Genomic DNA, 18,760 nt, shown 5'->3' with positions numbered 1-18,760 from the left:
ATCTTTGTTTCAGTTGTTTCTGTGATGTAGTGAAATATAATTACACTCACTTCATACGTTTCAAAGGCTTTTATCGACAATTACATGACATTTATGCAGAGTCAGTATTTGCAGTGTTGGCCCTTCTTTTTCAGGACCTCTGCAATTCAACTGAGCATGCTCTCAATCAACTTCTGGGCCAATTCCTGACTGATAGCAACCCATTCTTTCATAATCACTTCTTGGAGTTTTGTCAGAATTAGTGGGTTTTTGTTTGTCCACCCGCCTCTTGAGGATTGACCACAAGTTCTCAATGGGATTAAGATCTGGGGAATTTCCAGGCCATGGACCCAAAATGTCAACGTTTTGGTCCCCGAGCCACTTAGTTATCACTTTTGCCTTATAGCACGGTGCTCCATCGTGCTGGAAAATGCATTGTTCTTCACCAAACTGTTGTTGGAAGAAGTTGCTGTTGGATGGTGTTTTGGTACCATTCTTTATTCATGGCTGTGTTTTTGGGCAAAATTGTGAGTGAGCCCACTCCCTTGGATGAGAAGCAACCCCATACATGAATGGTCTCAGGATGCTTTACTGTTGGCATGACACAGAACTGATGGAAGTGCTCACCTTTTCTTCTCTGGACAAGACTTTTTCCAGATGCCCTAAACAATCGGAAAGAGGCTTCATCGGAGAATATGACTTTGCTCCAGTCCTCAGCAGTCCATTGAGCAAACTTTCTGCAGAAGATCAATCTGTCCCTGATGGGTTTTTTTTGGAGAGAAGTGGCTTCTTTGCTGGCCTTCTTGACACCAGGCCATCTTCCAAAAGTCTTCGCCTCACTGTGCGTGCAGATGAGCTCACACCTGCCTGCTGCCATTCCTGAGCAAGCTCTGCACTGGGGGCACTCCGATCCTGCAGCTGAATCCTCTTTAGGAGATGATCCTGGCTCTTGCTGGACTTTCTTGGATGCCCTGAAGCCCTGTCAACAAGAATTAAACCTCTTTCCTTGAAGTTCTTGGTGATCCTATAAATTGTTCCATTTTTATGCAATGCAATGATGGCTGCACGCGTTTCGGTCACCATGGTTAACAATGGAAGAACTATGATTTCAAGCATCACCCTCCGTTTAACATGTCAAGTCTGCCATTTTAACCCAATCAGCCTGACATAATGATCTCCAGCCTTGTGCTCGTCAACATTCTCACCTGAGTTAACAAGACGATTACTGAAATGATCTCAGCAGGTCCTTTAATGACAGCAATGAAATGCAGTGGAAAGTTTTTTGGGGGATTAAGTTAATTTTCATGGTAAAGAAGGTCTATGCAATTCATCTGATCCCTTTATAACATTCTGGAGTATATGCAAATTGCTATTAAAAAACTTAAGTAGCAACTTTTGCAATTTCCAATATTTATGTAGCAAAGAGAAACACAGGGACTCAGCAGAAGCTACCCCTGTTCGATCTAAGCAGCCCGTTATGGATAAATTCCTGGGTAAGAACCAATGACCTGCCACTCTGAGTAGGATTAAAATGACACCTCTCGAACGCGGGAGGAGTTCTCAGAGACAGGCAGCATCTCAGACGCCTCGGAACACAGATATGACAAGACCGATCCCCCCCATCTCGAAATCTATTCTCCAGGATTTTCTGGAAACTGCGCATTCGCAAGTGAAGAAAGATCTCACCGATATAAAAAGACCTGCGCCACCTGGGCCACAGAGTTATCGCACTAAAAAACACCCAGCAGATCACCTTCCAAAATCCCCAAGACCTAAAGGCGGCCTGGGATCCCCTGTCGCTAAATCGCACTCATTGAAATCCCTTCCTGGATGCCTGTGGACCAGGGAGTCCCACTCCCCAGTCTCCCATGCCAAGATTCATGGAAACTGGTAGCGTCTGAGAAGATGGGCAAAGCCAAGAAGAGTGGCATGTCTAGAGCCGCAACCTTAGTGAGTTACACCCTACTTCAATCTGGGTTCCCCCAGATATTCATCAACACCGCTGCTAGATTAGAATGAAACCAGATCCAAGAGGGTCATTGCGCCCTGACTTTGAAACTTACCCAGCTCCTCACTGAGGCGACTGCACTTGGGAGTCCGCCGAACCAAGTAAAATCCTGGAGTTACACTATAAGCCTTCGCTCATAGATGATTCAACTATGCGGACTTCTATCTACAGTCTGATCTTGCATCAAGTATTCTTGTTTTCTATTTCTACAGGTCTATTATTAGGTTGATAGCTGGCTTATGCTTTAATGTAGCTTATTACCATATTTTCCTTAATTAGGGGTTTAGCTAGTATCCTACCTGTTTTGGTTTACCCTCCACCCTGCAGGTTTGCTCCAGACCTACAGGGGCTCTATGGAACCCCCCCTCTGGAGAGTTCCCTCGTAGATTACAATTGCGGAGGAGCCCTGATACACTCCAGATGCCTTCTAGAGCATTGGTTTTACCTCATTGTGTGGCTGACCACCACACTTTCTGTCACTCTGCACTGTTCCCCCCACCCCCATCTAGCCTAACTCATTGTTTTCTTATACACTTCCGTTCATCATGTATCCTGGTACCTTTCCCATGGGGAGATCTTAATGCCATGCCAATATGGTTTCTATTACAGTTTCACCTCTGAATGCGAGAGGTCTGAACGAGCCATGCAAAAGTTCCCATTGCTACATAAAGATAAAGCTTCAATTGCAAAACGGGCAAAGTACCAAAACTACCTCCCAGACAATTCTCTTAGTGGTTCCATAGCACTTTTTAATCTGCTAGCAGAGGAGTCAGTATTGCTATACACAAACAACTTCCATTTAAGCATACTGTCACCATTGCTGACCCAGATGGACGTTACCTGATGATCAAAGGAACCATGCTCCTGGTTAGCCAGAATCCTACTCCACACTGATGAGGGGCAACACCCCCAAAACAGCTGTCTGTGGATGGATAGCTGGCTCAGGTCTTCCCCGTCACATCTTTAAAGCTTTTAAAAAAGCGGGATCTTGACATAGGGGCCACTTAATATGGTGGATCTGGTGATCTCTGTAATGGAGACACACCTTTGCCCGGTTTTCCTTCCTTTAAAGGATATCCGGCTTTCTCTGTGTTGAAGACCCATAACTGGGGCTCCAGAGTTATTTTGCATTTTTTCAAGAAACTCATTTCAAAACGGGCAAAGTACCTCCGACAATTCTCCCAGTGGTTCCATAGCACTTTTTCATCTGCTAGCAGAGGAGTCAGTATTGCTATACACAAACAACTTCCATTTAATCATACTGTCACCATTGCTGACCCAGATGGACGTTACCTGATGATCAAAGGAACCATAGCAGGATCGCCGATTACCTTAGCGAATCTCTATGCCCCCAATAAGGGACAGATCCGATGGCTCGTTCAGACCCTCAAACTACTCTCCTCCTGGAACCTAACCTTGATTCCTCCTCCAAACGCACCTATCTATCCCACAAACAGCTTGGACGTCTTAGTGAAATTTTAAGAACTTGGAGTCACGGATGTATGGCGTACCTTAAATCCATCATACCAAGATTACACATACTATTCCCACGTGAGATCATCATATCATAGGTTAGATTACCTTTTCCTATCCTTGGCCCATTAGCCACAAAGACCTGTATCAGATATATTACTTTATCTAATCATGCCCCTATCAGTTCTACCTAAGAGACCTACCCAGAAAGGAATGGAGCTGGTGCCTAAATGACACATCAATAGCTGACGCCATTAACATCTCTCAGATCAAAGGTTCCCTAAAAGAATACAGTTGCAAGAAAAAGTATGTGAACCCTTTGGAATGATATGGATTTCTGCACAAATTGGTCATAAAATGTGATCTGATCTTCATCTAAGTCACAACAATAGACCATCACAGTCTGCTTAACTAATAACACACAAATAATTAAATTCTACCATGTTTTTATTGAACACACCATGCAAACATTCACAGTGCAGGTGGAAAAAGTATGTGAACCCTTGCATTTAATAACTGGTTAAACCTCATTTGGCAGCAATAACTTCAACCAAACGTTTCTTGTAGTTGCAGATCAGACGTGCACAACGGTCAGGAGTCATTCTTGACCATTTCTTTTTACAGAACTGTTTCAGTTGAGCAATATTCTTGGGATGTCTGGTGTGAATCGCTTTCTTGAGGTCATGCCACAGCATCTCAATCGGGTTGAGGTCAGGACTCCAGAAGGTGTATTTTCTTCTGTTTAAGCCATTCTGTTGTTGATTCACTTCTATGCTTTGGGTCGTTGTCCTGTTGTCCATCTTCTGTTGAGCTTCAGCTGGTGGACAGATGGCCTTAAGTTTTCCTGCAAAATGTCTTGATAAACTTGGGAATTCATTTTTCCTTCGATGATAGCAATCTGTCCAGGCTCTGAAGCAGCAAAGCAGCCCCAAACCATGATGCCCCTACCACCATACTTCACAGTTCGGATGAGGTTTTGATGTTGGTGTGCTGTGCCTCTTTTTCTCTACACATAGTGTTGTGTGTTTCTTCCAAACAACTCAACTTTGGTTTCAACTGTCCACAGAATATTTTGCCAGTACTGCTGTGAAACATCCAGGTGCTCTTGTGAAAACTGTAAACGTGCAGCAATGTTTTTTTGTTTGGGACAGGAGTGGCTTCCTCTGTGGTATCCTCCCATGAAATCCATTTTTGTTTATTGTTTTACATATCATAGATTCTCTAACTGGGATATTAGCATATGCCAGAGACTTTTGTAAGTCTTTAGCTGACACTCTAGGATTCTTCTTCACCTCATTGCGCAGTCTGCGCTGTGCTCTTGCAGTCATCTTTACAGGATGGCCACTTCTAGGGAGAGTAGCAGCAGTGCTGAACTTTCTTCATTTATAATCCCAAATAAGCGCAGAGCGAAACAAACGCCCGGTGTTATCGCTGTCCTAGAACAATTACGTTTACCAAACCAAAACTAGACTCAGAACAGCGTAGTTTAAACAAGTACAAAAGTTTTTATTGGACATACATTTGTTAAAACATACATATCCATATATATGAATAAGCAGCACAAAGCTACACAGGATAATACTAATGGATCTGTTGTAGAGAAAGTAACAATGAATAATCCCAGACTGTGCAGGAAGTATCCAAACACAGACCACAATCAATACAATACAAAGTGCATAGTGCTTATTGTAAACAATGATAAAGGGAAAATACATGAATAAATACAGACCACGTCCTCCCGGATGGAAGCAAAACGCGAAACACGTGTAGGGATCCGGGAGGACGTGGTCTGTATTTATTCATGTATTTTCCCTTTATCATTGTTTACAATAAGCACTATGCACTTTGTATTGTATTGATTGTGGTCTGTGTTTGGATACTTCCTGCACAGTCTGGGATTATTCATTGTTACTTTCTCTACAACAGATCCATTAGTATTATCCTGTGTAGCTTTGTGCTGCTTATTCATATATATGGATATGTATGTTTTAACAAATGTATGTCCAATAAAAACTTTTGTAGTTGTTTAAACTACGCTGTTCTGAGTCTAGTTTTGGTTTGGTAAACGTATTTCTTCATTTATAGACAATTTGTCTTACCGTGGAGATACTTTTATAACCCTTTCCAGCTTTATGCAAGTCAACAATTCTCAATCGTAAGTCTTCTGAGAGCTCTTTTGTGCGAGGCATTCACATCAGGCAATGTCTCTTGTGAAAAGCAAACCCAGAACTGGTGTGTGTGTTTTTTTTTTTATAGGGCAGGGCAGCTGTAACCAACACCTCCAATCTCATCTCATTGATTGGACTCCAGTTGGCTGACACCTCACTCCAATTAGCTCTCGGAGATGTCATTAGTCTAGGGGTTCACATACTTTTTCCATTTCTACTTTTTTCAATAAAAACATGGTAACATTTAATTATTTGTGTGTTATTAGTTTAAGCAGACTGTGATTGTCTATTGTTGTGACTTAGATGAAGATTGGATTACATTTTATGACCAATTTGTGCAGAAATCCATATCATTCCAAAGGGTTCACATACCTTTTCTTGCAACTGTATTTCACCCTGAATACGTCTGACCAAACCTCCCCCTCGATTCAATGGGAGGCTCACAATTCAGTGATCAGAGGCAAGTTGATTGCCCTTGGCTCCAAACTTAAAAAGGTTACGCTTATCAGCAATCGATTCCCTATTATCACAAATATCTAAGCTCGAAATTGCTGCGCATAAACAAACCAAAGCAATGACACAAGCCCATGACCTTCTAAAGTTGCGATCGGAGCTAAAGAACCTCCTCAATATCATCTCGGCCAAGACACTCCTCCATTCTAAATTTAAAGTCTATTCCCACGGTGACAGGGGGAACAAACTTATGTCAGCGTTACTTAAAAAACATCACCTTGACTCCTTCATTACCCTGATCAAAGATACCACTGGTAAAACACATAAAGCCACCCCAGATATAGCTAAAGCCTTCCAAAAACTTTGATGCCAACTTACCACCCCGTCTCCCTCCAACAGAATCCATAAAATCAGCCACATCAACCTTCCTCTCATCTCTTAAATTGCCAACTCCTTCCTTCCCAAGCCCAAATTGAACTCCTGACTGCCCCTATTATAGAGACAGAAATAAGTAAGGTCCTCCCAACCATTCCGTCCGGTAAAAGTCTGGGCCCGGATGGGTTCACCATCCAGTATTACAAAACCTTTAGAGAAATCCTAATACCACACTTCAAAAATCTCTGCAACGCCCTTTTTAATGGTGGTACCTTACCACGTCAAACTCTGGAAGCCCACATCACTATTATATACAAGCAAGATAAAGACCCTCTGGAGTGTGGAAGCTATCGCCCAATATCCCTCCTGAACATGGATGTCAAATGGTGGGTGAAAATTTTAGCTTAACGACTTCAAACGATCCTCCCTAGCATTATTGGTCAGGATCAAGTTGGTTTTGTCTCTGGCAGGCAGGGCAACGAAAATATGATATGCCTACTCGGACTCATGACCAGAGCACAGGGTACACGTACCCCTTTAGCCTTGCTTAGTACTGATGCAGAGAAGGCACTTGACAGGGTTAGCTGGCATTATATGTCAGCTGCCCTGTCCAGTTTTGGCATACCCCACCAATTCATACAAGCTATCCTTACCTTATATTCGATGCCTACTGCCAGAGTTAGAGTCAACGACACTCTTTTCCCCCCATTTGACATTCAAAATCGCACACGCCAGGGCTGCACATTGTCTCCAGCACCGTTTGTCATAGTGATGGAGACATTACCATGTAAAATTAGACAAGATCCTTGGATGCAAGGTTTAACAGTGGGTACAGACACACACCTAACAGCTGCCTTTGCCAATGATCTCCTGATTATGACAGCCAACCCCCAGATCTCCTTCCCGAGACTTATGACCATTTTTAAGGATTTCGGAATCATATCTAACTTTAAAATAAACTATAGTAAATCGATGGCGTTAAATGTATCTTGCCCGCCATTCACTGTCTCCTCCCTAAGTGGACAATCCCCCTTCCCTTGGGCGCCTACTAGTATGTTCCTTGTCTTAATAGTACTTCCCTTGGGCACCTACTAGTATGTTCCTTGTCTTAATAGTATTTCCTTGGTCTTCACATCTCGGCCAATCTAAAAAGGAACTCTTCTCTATCAACTACACTCCACTTCTAAAGTTGGTTCGTACACAATTAAAATCTCTAAAAATCCCCTTCATATCCTGGATGGGCAGGAAAAACTTCCTCAAAACCTATATAGTGCCCAAATTTTTGTACTTGCTACAGGCCCTCCCCATTTGGCTCCCCACCTCGTACTTTCAGGAACTCCACAAAATATTCACTTACTTCCTTTGGGGTGGAAAATTCCCCAGAATAAGCTACTCAATCTTAACAAGAGAGAAAAGATTTGGGGGCTTTGGCCTTCCAGATATTCACCAGGTGAATATCTGGAAGGCCAAAGCCCCCAAAATATATATATATTACAATGTAATGCAAATAAGCAGGGGATGGACAATTCTATCACCGACACCACCAAAACTATGCTCGCAGTTAGAAAGACACCTCTTAGCCCATCAGGAAATAATTAAATAAATAATTTCGCTCTGGGGTTATACACATAACGGAACATCATCTTCCTTACCTCCAGCTCAGAACAGAACATTTTCCTGGTTGGATAATCTAAAAAATTACTATCTATGACATACAAATTATTTCTATCCCATTCCCCACCAAAGCTATACTTCTTGGAGGCATGGGAGCATGAACTTTCCATCAGCCTCACAGACCCAGAAAAGGCTTTTATCCTTGCCAATTCCCACGGTTTCAATAGATGTATCAAAATACAAGAAAACTTGTATAAATTATTGACGAGGTGGTACAAAACCCCAAAATTCCTCCACAAGATAAACTGGGCGCTATCAACCCATTGCTGGAGATGCAAAGCAGATGTAGGCTACCTTTCCCATATTTGGTAGTCCTGCCCCCGCATTTCTCTTTATTGTTCAGAGATCAGCACAATGATTATGCAAATCTGCCACACTAAACTCTCCTTGGACCCAAAGCTAATTTTACTTTTGTGTCCAAACCCATTCCTTACACCCTCCAACAACAATCTCCCCACTATGCTTATCACAGCAGCAAAACTACTAATCCCATATTTATGGAGGTGTAATCTAGCCCAGACTATACCCGAATGGATAGAGAAAGTTGACCAGATATACCGATTTGATGAGCTCGCACATTGGGAGACCTATACCCGCTCAAAGTTCCTGAAGATATGGGGACCTTGGAAGACTTTCGTACCCCAACATTTGTTACTCGACTTCATGCGAGACTTACAGAGTATCACAAAATCTGCTGACCCACTCTTCTCTTTCTCTCCTCTAACACACATCACTCACAAGCCTCTAGCTACACAAGACATCCTTGCTATGATACTCTTATTCCTGCCCAATAGAATCCACCCCAAAAAGAAGAGAACGGATATACAAACTAAACTCATCTGTACAACCTTTCCGCTCTCCCCCCTGTCCCCAATTCCTGGTCATTTGTTCGATCCTGGAAGACATCAAACCAACATCCCCATCGCTTCGTTGTCATTTGATAACACTCCCATGTCGAGTGGTATTACATGACCAGTCATACTTCCATATGTTTGTTTTTTCAGTGCAATGCTAATTGTTGTTAAATTTTACATTCCGTTATTTGTTCTAATATGTAAACCGCTACTATTCACATCCTGTAATCATCTTTTTTCTTCAATAAAAAGAGAATTGTTAAAAAAATAAGAAAAAGTGCACCTCAGTTGGTCAGAAAATTAACAAAGGAATTAGGGTTGACAATACCAAAATTTAGATTCAATTTAGATACCGTAAAAAAGTATTGCGATATTCGATACCATTCAAAAGAAAAAGAAAACACCAAAAAAAGCCGTGTGCAATCTATATTTTTCGGAATGTCCGGCACATAATAGAACAGTCCTATTTTTTTTATTTCTTTTTGGGAAAGGGGGGGGGGGGGAATAAATTACCAAATGCTTGTTTTAAAAAAAATTTCCCCCCGTTATGGCGTTTTAATAGTTTGGACTTTTTCAGACGTGTCTATACATAATGTTTATTTTTTTATTGTTTATATATTTTTGTAAACTTGGGGAAGATGGGCAATTTTAACTTTTAGGGGGGAGATTTATCAGAACTGGTGCAAAGCAAGACTGGCTTAGTTGCCCATAGCAAGCAATCAGATTTCACCTTTCGTTTTACAAAGGAGCTCTGAAAAAAGAAAGGTGGAATCTGATTGGTTGCTATGGGCAACTGAAACAGTTTTTTCTTTAGCTCAGTCTTGATAAATCTCCCCCTTAATATATTGCTGTTTTTTTTAGCTTTTTACTAAATGCAAATGTATGGAGCAGGCTGCTGTGGTGATACAGCCAGCACCCGCCACGTATGGAGCAGGCTCACCACAACAGCATGGGTTTGAAGGGTACTTCCTTCTCAGTAAATGTACATTAAATCTTTCCTTAATTTCGACCCATGGGATATCTTGCATTTAATTAAAAGATCCAGTAAGCTTCTCTTTGAAGAGTTAATTTTTTCAGGTCTCCTCCCCTTGTGTGAGAAAAATACGTTTGATTGCATATGCAGAAAAAGTATGCAGACTTCAATGAAATGAAAGGGGAGGAGAACTGAAAAAATGAATTCTTCAAAAGAGAAGCTTACTGGATCTTGAAATTAAATACAAGATACCCCATGGGTCTAAGTTTAAGGAAAGATTTAATGTACATTTACTGAGAAGGAAGTACCCCTCAAAACCCATATAACCCATAGCCATGCATTTATATGTTTGTTTTTATTTGTATTATACATGAGGTTGATTTGCTCAGACATTGTGTTTTATTTTATTTTTTTACTGAATGTAGAAAAGTAATATTTGTCGACACGGTGTCAGTTAAAATATCTACTTAAGCAGGCAAAACCAATTTTGTATGTCTTTTTTAATACGTACCACACAGTTTTTTTTTTGTATTAGAGGTTAAAACAGACAGCCTCTCTGCCTGCAATCACTCACTCTATTGTCTACACCTGAACTTGACCACCCTCCCCAGCAAATGGGTGATGGTGAATCACAAAGTTCATAAAGAAGCGGAGCATTGCAGACAAGAGGCCAGTCATGAGTAAGAACATTTATTTGTTTGAAACGAGTTGACTGTAACTGACTGTAACTGGATGTGTGAAGATTATGCCATCAATGTTTTATTATCCACTGCTGGAATCAAGAAATCGTCACTCAAAGATTACAGGTGCTGGAATCCTTTCAACTTTAGATTCACTGAGGTCTTACCTACACTTCCGTGCACCAAGGGTGGATTATCTGGAATTTAAGCGGATGAGCTGGATTTTCCTATTTTCTACGAAACAATGAACACACTGTACAGTATGTAAAAATATTTTTTCTATGTCTAAAGGTGCATTAACACAGCCGTATGTATTTTGCAGTCCGCAAAACGCGGATCAGCAAAAAAATATGGATGACGTCTGTGTAACATCCGTGTTGCATCCTTTTTTTGCAGGTCCATTGTAACAATGCCTATCCTAGTCCGCCAAAACAGAAAAGAATAGGACATGTTCTATCTTTTTTGCGGGGCTACGGAATTAACATTTGGATGTACACAGCGCATAGTGTGTAGACCTATTGAAATTAATGGTTCCATATCCTATAAGCAAAAATTGGGGATTGGATACAAATTATGTGGGGATTGGGGATTGGATACAAATCGGGCCTAAGGTGCTTAGAACCTTTAAAGAATTGCAATCCATGGTTTCATGCAAGGGCCACAAAAGAAATATTGGTGGATGATAAAGCTGAGAAGTGTGTGAATACAGAATGATTTCTAGTTACATACATATATATATATATATATATTTATTTATTTATTAAATTAATGCTGTATGTGTTGCTCTGTAATAATGTGACTATATGATTTACAGATGTGACTAACATGATTGAAAGATAGGAGTTTTCTTAAAGAGGCAGATTAATCCAAAGCTACCCAATTGTAAATTATAACAATGGCTCCTTTTCTCTTGTCATATATAAAAATTATGGCCTCATGTGTATATATATATATATATATATATATATATATATATATATATATAAAAAAAATAAATGACAGCATTGTCCTTGTCTTTATGTATTAAATTGACCTACAGAGGGGTGTCACATTATTAGAGAAACTAACACTTTGACGCCCATATTTTATATCACTCAGAATTCACCTACATGCTGGGAGCAAAGATAAATTCCAATGTTCAATAACACAATCTACCAGTAGATTTTCTTATTCCACAATATACTATTAAAAAATAAAATCGCACCTGTAGGTGGATGGAAGGTGGTTTGCTCTTCATCATTTTCATTTCCACTTAAAGATGATCTACTTTTTAAAGATGTCGTTTGTGTTTCATTCTGGGGTTTCACCAATGTAAAAGAACTCTGACCAGGAGAGAGATTCCTTGTCTGATTACAGACAGGACTGTGTGCTACACTTTGCAAAGAAGGTGGAAGCTTAAAATCTGTGGCATTTTGCATTGGATGACTTGGATTTGCAGGCTCAAGCATAGGAGGATGCTTTGGTGTTCCATCTAAAGTAATTTTATTTTTAGACAACCATGAATAAGGTACATACTGTAAAAACGTAATGCCTACATGACAATGGCAAACATACTTTAAATTAAAGGGGTTGTCTTACTTTAGCAATTTATCATGTAGACAAAGTACATTATTAATACAAGGCACTAATGTATTGTTCATATTGCCTCATTTGCTGGCTTGGTTCATTTTTCCATCAGATTATACACTGCTCATACCCAGGTGTTACGACCACACTGCAATTCAGCAGCAGTGGTCATGCTTGCACACTATAGAAACAACTATTGGCCTATGCACACTTCTGGGCCCCTAGAGAACGTTTGCTGGATTGCAGAGATGCCATAACCCCTGAGTACAAGCAGTGTATAATGCGATGCAAAAATGAATCAGGTCAGGAAAGGAGGCAATATGGACAACCAAAATACATTAGTAAGGGCCTTCTATTAACTTAGTCTACATAAAAATGCCATTTGCTGAAGTGAGACAACCCCTTTAATTCATGCTTTTTCAGTGCAGTCCAAACTCCTAAAATATGTGTGTGTAGAAGCGATGCAGTACAAATCTAATAAATGCAAAAAATATCTCTTATACTGCTTTCTGAAAGGCGAACCAACATTTCACGTTCTGCCAAAAAATTGTGGATATACTGCTATTTTTACCTATTAAAGACCAACAAAATGCTCTTTACAAGGGGTAGAAGGAGAAAAAGTACCCCCGATTTGTTATGCAATTTCTCCCAGGTATAGATGTGCCCTATACCCGAACTGCTGTCTGGGGACAAGGTAGGGCAGTGCTTCTGCCATTTGGAGTTTGGAACATAGATTTTTATTTTTTTATGAAAAGAACCATAAAAGAACCCTGCATATGAGGGTTCAGTTTTGCAGGACAAGATGTCATTAATTGGTACCTTTTTGGGGTACACATGGCTTAAAACCACTTTTTTAGTCAATTTTTGGGAGGTGAGAAATTAGCAATTCTGTCAAATTTTTAGTTTTCATGTGGTTCACTGTGAGGTACAAATGACATAACTTATTTTGCAGGCTGATAATATGGCAATACCATAATTTATATACAGTAGTTTTTCTTAATGTTTTACTACTTTTGCATCAGAAAAAATAAATAAAAAAAATGATTTTTTTTAACTTATATTAAAATCTGTTATATTTTGTATTGCCATATTCTAAAATCCATGAAATTATTTTTCCATCAAGGTAGCTGAATGATGGCCTGTTCCTAAATAATTTATTGCTAAATATTGGCTTCACCGTGTGATAACTTTATCCTGCTGACTGATATGACTGGAGTCAGACACTAACTATTCTAATGGAATACCCATCAATGGTTGTTTGAAGTAATGCAAAAAAATTATACACTAAAAAAAAAACATTTACCTGGGCAAACTTCCAGATAGTCTTTGTTACGTGGTGTTAATCTTTGTTGTAGAATATTTATTTCTCTGCGCAACAATTTCAGTCGTCTTGTGCGAGCACCACTAGATCGCATGTTGGTGACAATATCCAGTTTCTCCAAAAGTTCTTTCAGCTGGTATTCAGGAGACAGATGGGTTCTGTTTTCAGGACGTAAGAGCTCATCCACTAACAAACAATACAGAACATAAGACATTGTTTTAAATGGTAATTTGTATTTACCTGAACAAAATCCCACCTGCTCAAATGAAGAGATTCAAATGACCACTTTACTAGTAGTAAAAGTTCAACACTATTTTATTCAGACCAAAGTCTCTGATGGCCTGACAGTACAGGATAAAATAATGCAGTCAAAGTAATTAAAAAAGGATAAAGACACAGGAATACTGGGATAGAAAACTGTAACTGCTATATGGAAAATGAAACAATTTGGTATTGTGAATATTAGAACCTAAATTACAAGGCATACATGTACATCACGTGTGCAGGGAGTGTCTGGATCCAACTCAGCAGCTTATCCAGCTCTATATATAGTGGAGCAAAAAAGTATTTAGTCAGCCACCAATTGTGCAGGTTCTCCCACTTAAAAAGATGAGAGAGACATAAATTTTCATCATAGGTACACTTCAACTATGAGAGAAAGAATGGAGGAAAAGAATACAGGAAATAACATTGTAGGATTTCGAATGAATGAATTGGTAAATTCCTCTGTGAGATAATTATTTGGTCACCTACAAACAAGCAAGATTTCTGGCACTCACAGACCTGTAACTTTTTCTTTAACCACTTCAACCCCCCTAGCTGAAACCCCACTTTTTACACTTCTGCACTACACTAATTTCACCATTTATTGCTCGGTCATGCAACTTACCACCCAAATGAATTTTACCTCCTTTTCTTCTCACTAATAGAGCTTTCATTTGGTTGTATTTCATTGCTGCTGACATTTTAACTTTTTTGTTATTAATCAAAATTTAACGATTTTTTTTTTAAAAAAAGACATTTTTCACATTCAGTTGTAAAATTTTGCAAAAAAAACTACATCCATATATACATTTTTCGCTAAATTTATTGTTCTACATGTCTTTGATAAAAAAAAAAAACGTTTGGGTAAAAAAATAATAATGGTTTGGGTAAAAGTTATAGCGTTTACAAACTATGGTACAAAAATGTGAATTTCCGCTTTTTGAAGCAGCTCAGACTTTCTGAGCACCTGTCATGTTTCCTGAGGATCTACAATGCCCAGATAGTACAAACACCCCACAAGGTATTCACTGATGGGCATAGTGAGTTCATAGAACTTTTTATTTTTTGTCACAAGTTAGGGGAAAATTATGATTCTTTTTTTTTTTTTTTTTTTACAAAGTCTCATATTCCACTAACTTGTGACAAAAAATAAAAACTTCCATGAACTCACTATGCTCATCACAAAATACCTTGGGGTGTCTTCTTTCCAAAATGGGGTCACTTGTGGGGTAGTTATACTGCCCTGGCATTTTAGGGGCCCAGATGCGTGAGAAGAAGTTTGAAATCAAAATCTGCAAAAAATGACCGGTGAAATCCTAAAGGTGCTCTTTGGAATGTGTGCCCCTTTGCCCACCTAGGCTGCAAAAAAGTGTCACACATCTGGTATCGCCGTACTCAGGAGAAGTTGGGTAATGTGTTTTGGGGTGTCATTTTACATATACCCATGCTGGGTGAGAGAAATATCTTGGCAAAAGACAACTTTTCCCATTTCTTTTATACAAAGTTGGCATTTGACCAAGAAATTTATCTCACCCAGCATGGGTATATGTAAAATGACACCCCAAAACACATTGCCCAACTTCTCCTGAGTACGGCGATACCAGATGTGTGACACTTTTTTGCAGCCTAGATGCGCAAAGCGGCCCAAATTCCTTTTAGGAGGGCATTTTTAGACATTTGGATCCCATACTTCTTCTCACACTTTGGGCCCCTAAAATGCCAGAGCAGTATAAAAACCCCACATGTGACCCCATTTTGGAAAGAAGACACCCCAAGGTACTTAATGAGGGGCATGGCGAGTTCATAGAATTATTTTTTTTGGCACAAGTTAGTGGAAATTGATTTTTTTTTTCTTTTTTTTCTCACAAAGTCTCCCTTTCCGCTAACTTGGGACAAAAAATAAAAACTTCCATGAACTCAATATGCCCCTCACGGAATACCTTGGGGTGTCTTCTTTCCGAAATGGGGTCACATGTGGGGTATTTATACTGCCCTGGCATTTTAGGGGCCCTAAAGCGTGAGAAGTCTGGAATATAAATGTCTAAAAAAATTTACGCATTTGGATTCCGTGAGGGGTATGGTGAGTTCATGTGAGATTTTATTTTTTGACACAAGTTAGTGGAATATGAGACTTTGTAAGAAAAAAAAATTAAAAAATAATTTCGCTAACTTGGGCCAAAAAAATGTCTGAATGGAGCCTTACAGGGGGGTGATCACCCATATAGACTCCCTGATCACCCCCCTGTCATTGATCACACCCCTGTCATTGATCACCCCCCTGTAAGGCTCCATTCAGACGTCCGTATGCGTTTTTACGGATCCGATCCATGGATCCGTAAAAATCATACGGACGTCTGAATGGAGCCTTACAGGGGGGTGATCAGGGAGTCTATATGGGTGATCACCCCCCTGTCATTGATCACCCCCCTGTAAGGCTCCATTCAGACGTCCGTATGCGTTTTACGGATCCGATCCATGTATCCGTGGATCCGTAAAAATCATACGGACGTCTGAATGGAGCCTTACAGGGGGGTGATCAGGGAGTCTATATGGGGTGATCAGGGGTTAATAAGTGACATGGGGGGGGGGGTGTAGTGTAGTGGTGTTTGGTGCTACTTTACTGAGCTGCCTGTGTCCTCTGGTGGTCGATCCAAACAAAAGGGACCACCAGAGGACCAGGTAGCAGGTATATTACACGCTGTTATCAAAACAGCGTCTAATATACCTGTTAGGGGTTAAAAAAATCGCATCTCTAGCCTGCCAGCGAACGATCGCCACTGGCAGGCTGGAGATCCACTCGCTTACCTTCTGTTCCTGTGAACGCGCGCGCCTGTGTGCGCGCGTTCACAGGAAATCTCGGCTATCGCGAGATGATGCATGGATGCGTCCAGGAGGAATGAATCAACCACCTTCCGGACGCATCCGTGCGTTAGGCGGTCCGGAGGTGGTTAACTGCCTCCGGACCGCCTAGCGCAGGATCGCGGTCCGGAGGCAGAGTCACGCATTGGCGCGTCATCTCGACGCTCAAAGCCGGCCCGCGCATGCGCATCGCGGGCTGGCAAAAGTTAGAGGGGTATTACATCATCAGCCTGCCAGCCAATGATCATGGCTGGCAGGCTGATGATTAAAAAAAAAAACTAATCACAAGCCATATAACACCTTATATTTATAAATATAAGGTGTTAGAATGTCTTCTCCGCTCCTCTGCTGGTCCTTTTGGTCGGTTGGTTCCAGCAGAGGAGCAGACATCACAGTGAGTACACACAAAACACTACACTTAGCCCCAGATCACCCCCTATCACCCCAATTAACCCCTTGATTACCCCTGTCAATTACCTAGTGAAAGGGAAAAAAGTGATCAGTGTAAACTGTCCCATTTTTTTTTCACTGGTATTGACTGTTAGGTTTTAGGATAGTTTAGGCCCTTTGGTTAGGTAGTTAGCGATCATTTAGCGCACAGCCCACCGCACCGCAGTCACTGATTCACCGATTAGCGTATCGCTAATCAGCATTTGTACTTTCTAGTATCTGTAAGTGATCAAAACTGATCACAGTCAGATCTATAATAGTATTAGTGTCACCTTAGTTCGCCCTCCACCCAAAACGCAGTGTTTGCCCGATCAGGCCTGATCGGTCGCCCACACGTGCGTTCACCCACGCCCGCCCCGCCGCAGTGACCCAATTTTTTTTTTTGATCACTGCACAATCACTTTACAAGGGCTGTGGCCATAAAAAAATAAATAAATCAGATTTGATATTTTTTATCAATCGCAGCGGCTTCCGGTACTTCGCTAGCCTCCCATTTGTAAGACAGGCTTGCTTTTTTTCTAAGGGGATACCCCCTAAATTTAGTTGACCAAATGGCAAGTAAGGGGTATTCTTCTGAAGAGGCCTACGGGCTTCTGACCCAGTCGGATGAGGAATGGGAACCCTCATCTGACGAATCCAGCGGGTCAGAATATGAACCTGTAGAAAGCAGTGGCAAAGTTCGGACGAGGAGGTTGAGGTCCCTGATACAACCAGGCGTACTCGGCCCCGTGTTGCTAGACCATAGGTTGCGCAGGATCCGCTTTAAGAGTAGCAGAGTGGGGCTGGCGCTGTCGGATTACGTGGTGAGGTATACACCAGCAGTGCAGCCCATCCTGGACCTAATACCAGCACTGCCGTACAACATGGTGAAGTGGCGAGCACCAGAAGGGCAGTTGAAGCTGGTACGGTGGCACGTGCAATGGTTACCCCGTCGCAGCCACCGCACAGACAGGCCCGTCGAGCCCCTAGAGTCCCTGAGGTGCTGGCAAACCATTATTGGCAGTCCCCAACTTCAGCCGCACCATTAGTTCCCCCTTTCACCGCCCAGTCTGGAGTTCGGTTTGAGACAGCTCAGATCGGTTCGGCACTGGGATGTTTTGAGCTGTTCATGACTGCGGAGCTCTTGGACATAGTAGTGGCAGAAACAAATCGGTATGCCACTCAATTTATAGCTGCCAACCCGGGAAGCTATTATGCCCAGCCTTTCCGGTGGAAACCAGTCCAAGTTTCCGAATACATTTTTTTTTCTGGGCCTTCTCCTCAACATGGGTCTAACCAAAAAGCATGAATTGTGGTCCTATTGGTCCACGAACCCAATTCATCACATGCCCATGTTCTCTGCTGCCATGTCCAGGGCACGATTTGAGGCCATCCTGTGTTTCCTGCACTTTAGCGACAACACCACCTCCCGTCCCAGAGGCCACCCAGCTTTTGACCGGCTCCACAAAATTCGGCCCCTCATAGACCACTTCAACAACAAATTTGCAGATTTGTATACCCCTGAGCAAAACATTTGCGTAGACGAGTCCCTTATACATTTTACCGGGCGCCTTGGCTTCAAACAATACATCCCAAGCAATCGCGCCCGGTATGGGGTCAAAATGTATAAGCTTTGTGAAAGGGCCACAGGCTATACCCACAAATTTCGGATCTATGAGGGAAA

At 41.3% G+C, this 18,760-nt stretch overlaps 1 protein-coding gene across 5 annotated transcripts in view; it reads right to left on the bottom strand.

Annotated features, from left to right (window-relative positions):
* Positions 1 to 18,760, bottom strand: part of BRPF3 (bromodomain and PHD finger containing 3) — a 253,523-nt gene that overhangs the window by 11,544 nt on the left and 223,219 nt on the right. For 4 of the 5 annotated variants that reach the window (XM_044288215.1, XM_044288216.1, XM_044288217.1 and 1 more), the window contains 2 exons: positions 13,507 to 13,710; positions 11,842 to 12,108 (listed from right to left, as the gene is read on the bottom strand). In XM_044288215.1, coding sequence (XP_044144150.1) covers positions 11,842 to 12,108; positions 13,507 to 13,710 — 471 coding nt within the window. The remainder of the gene's footprint in view (positions 1 to 11,841; positions 12,109 to 13,506; positions 13,711 to 18,760) is intronic. The other variant, XM_044288218.1, reaches the window with a different exon arrangement.

The sequence above is a fragment of the Bufo gargarizans genome, chromosome 3, assembly GCF_014858855.1.
Source record: "Bufo gargarizans isolate SCDJY-AF-19 chromosome 3, ASM1485885v1, whole genome shotgun sequence".
Taxonomy (NCBI): domain Eukaryota; kingdom Metazoa; phylum Chordata; class Amphibia; order Anura; family Bufonidae; genus Bufo; species Bufo gargarizans.
This window is presented reverse-complemented; position numbering and strand designations above follow the sequence as displayed.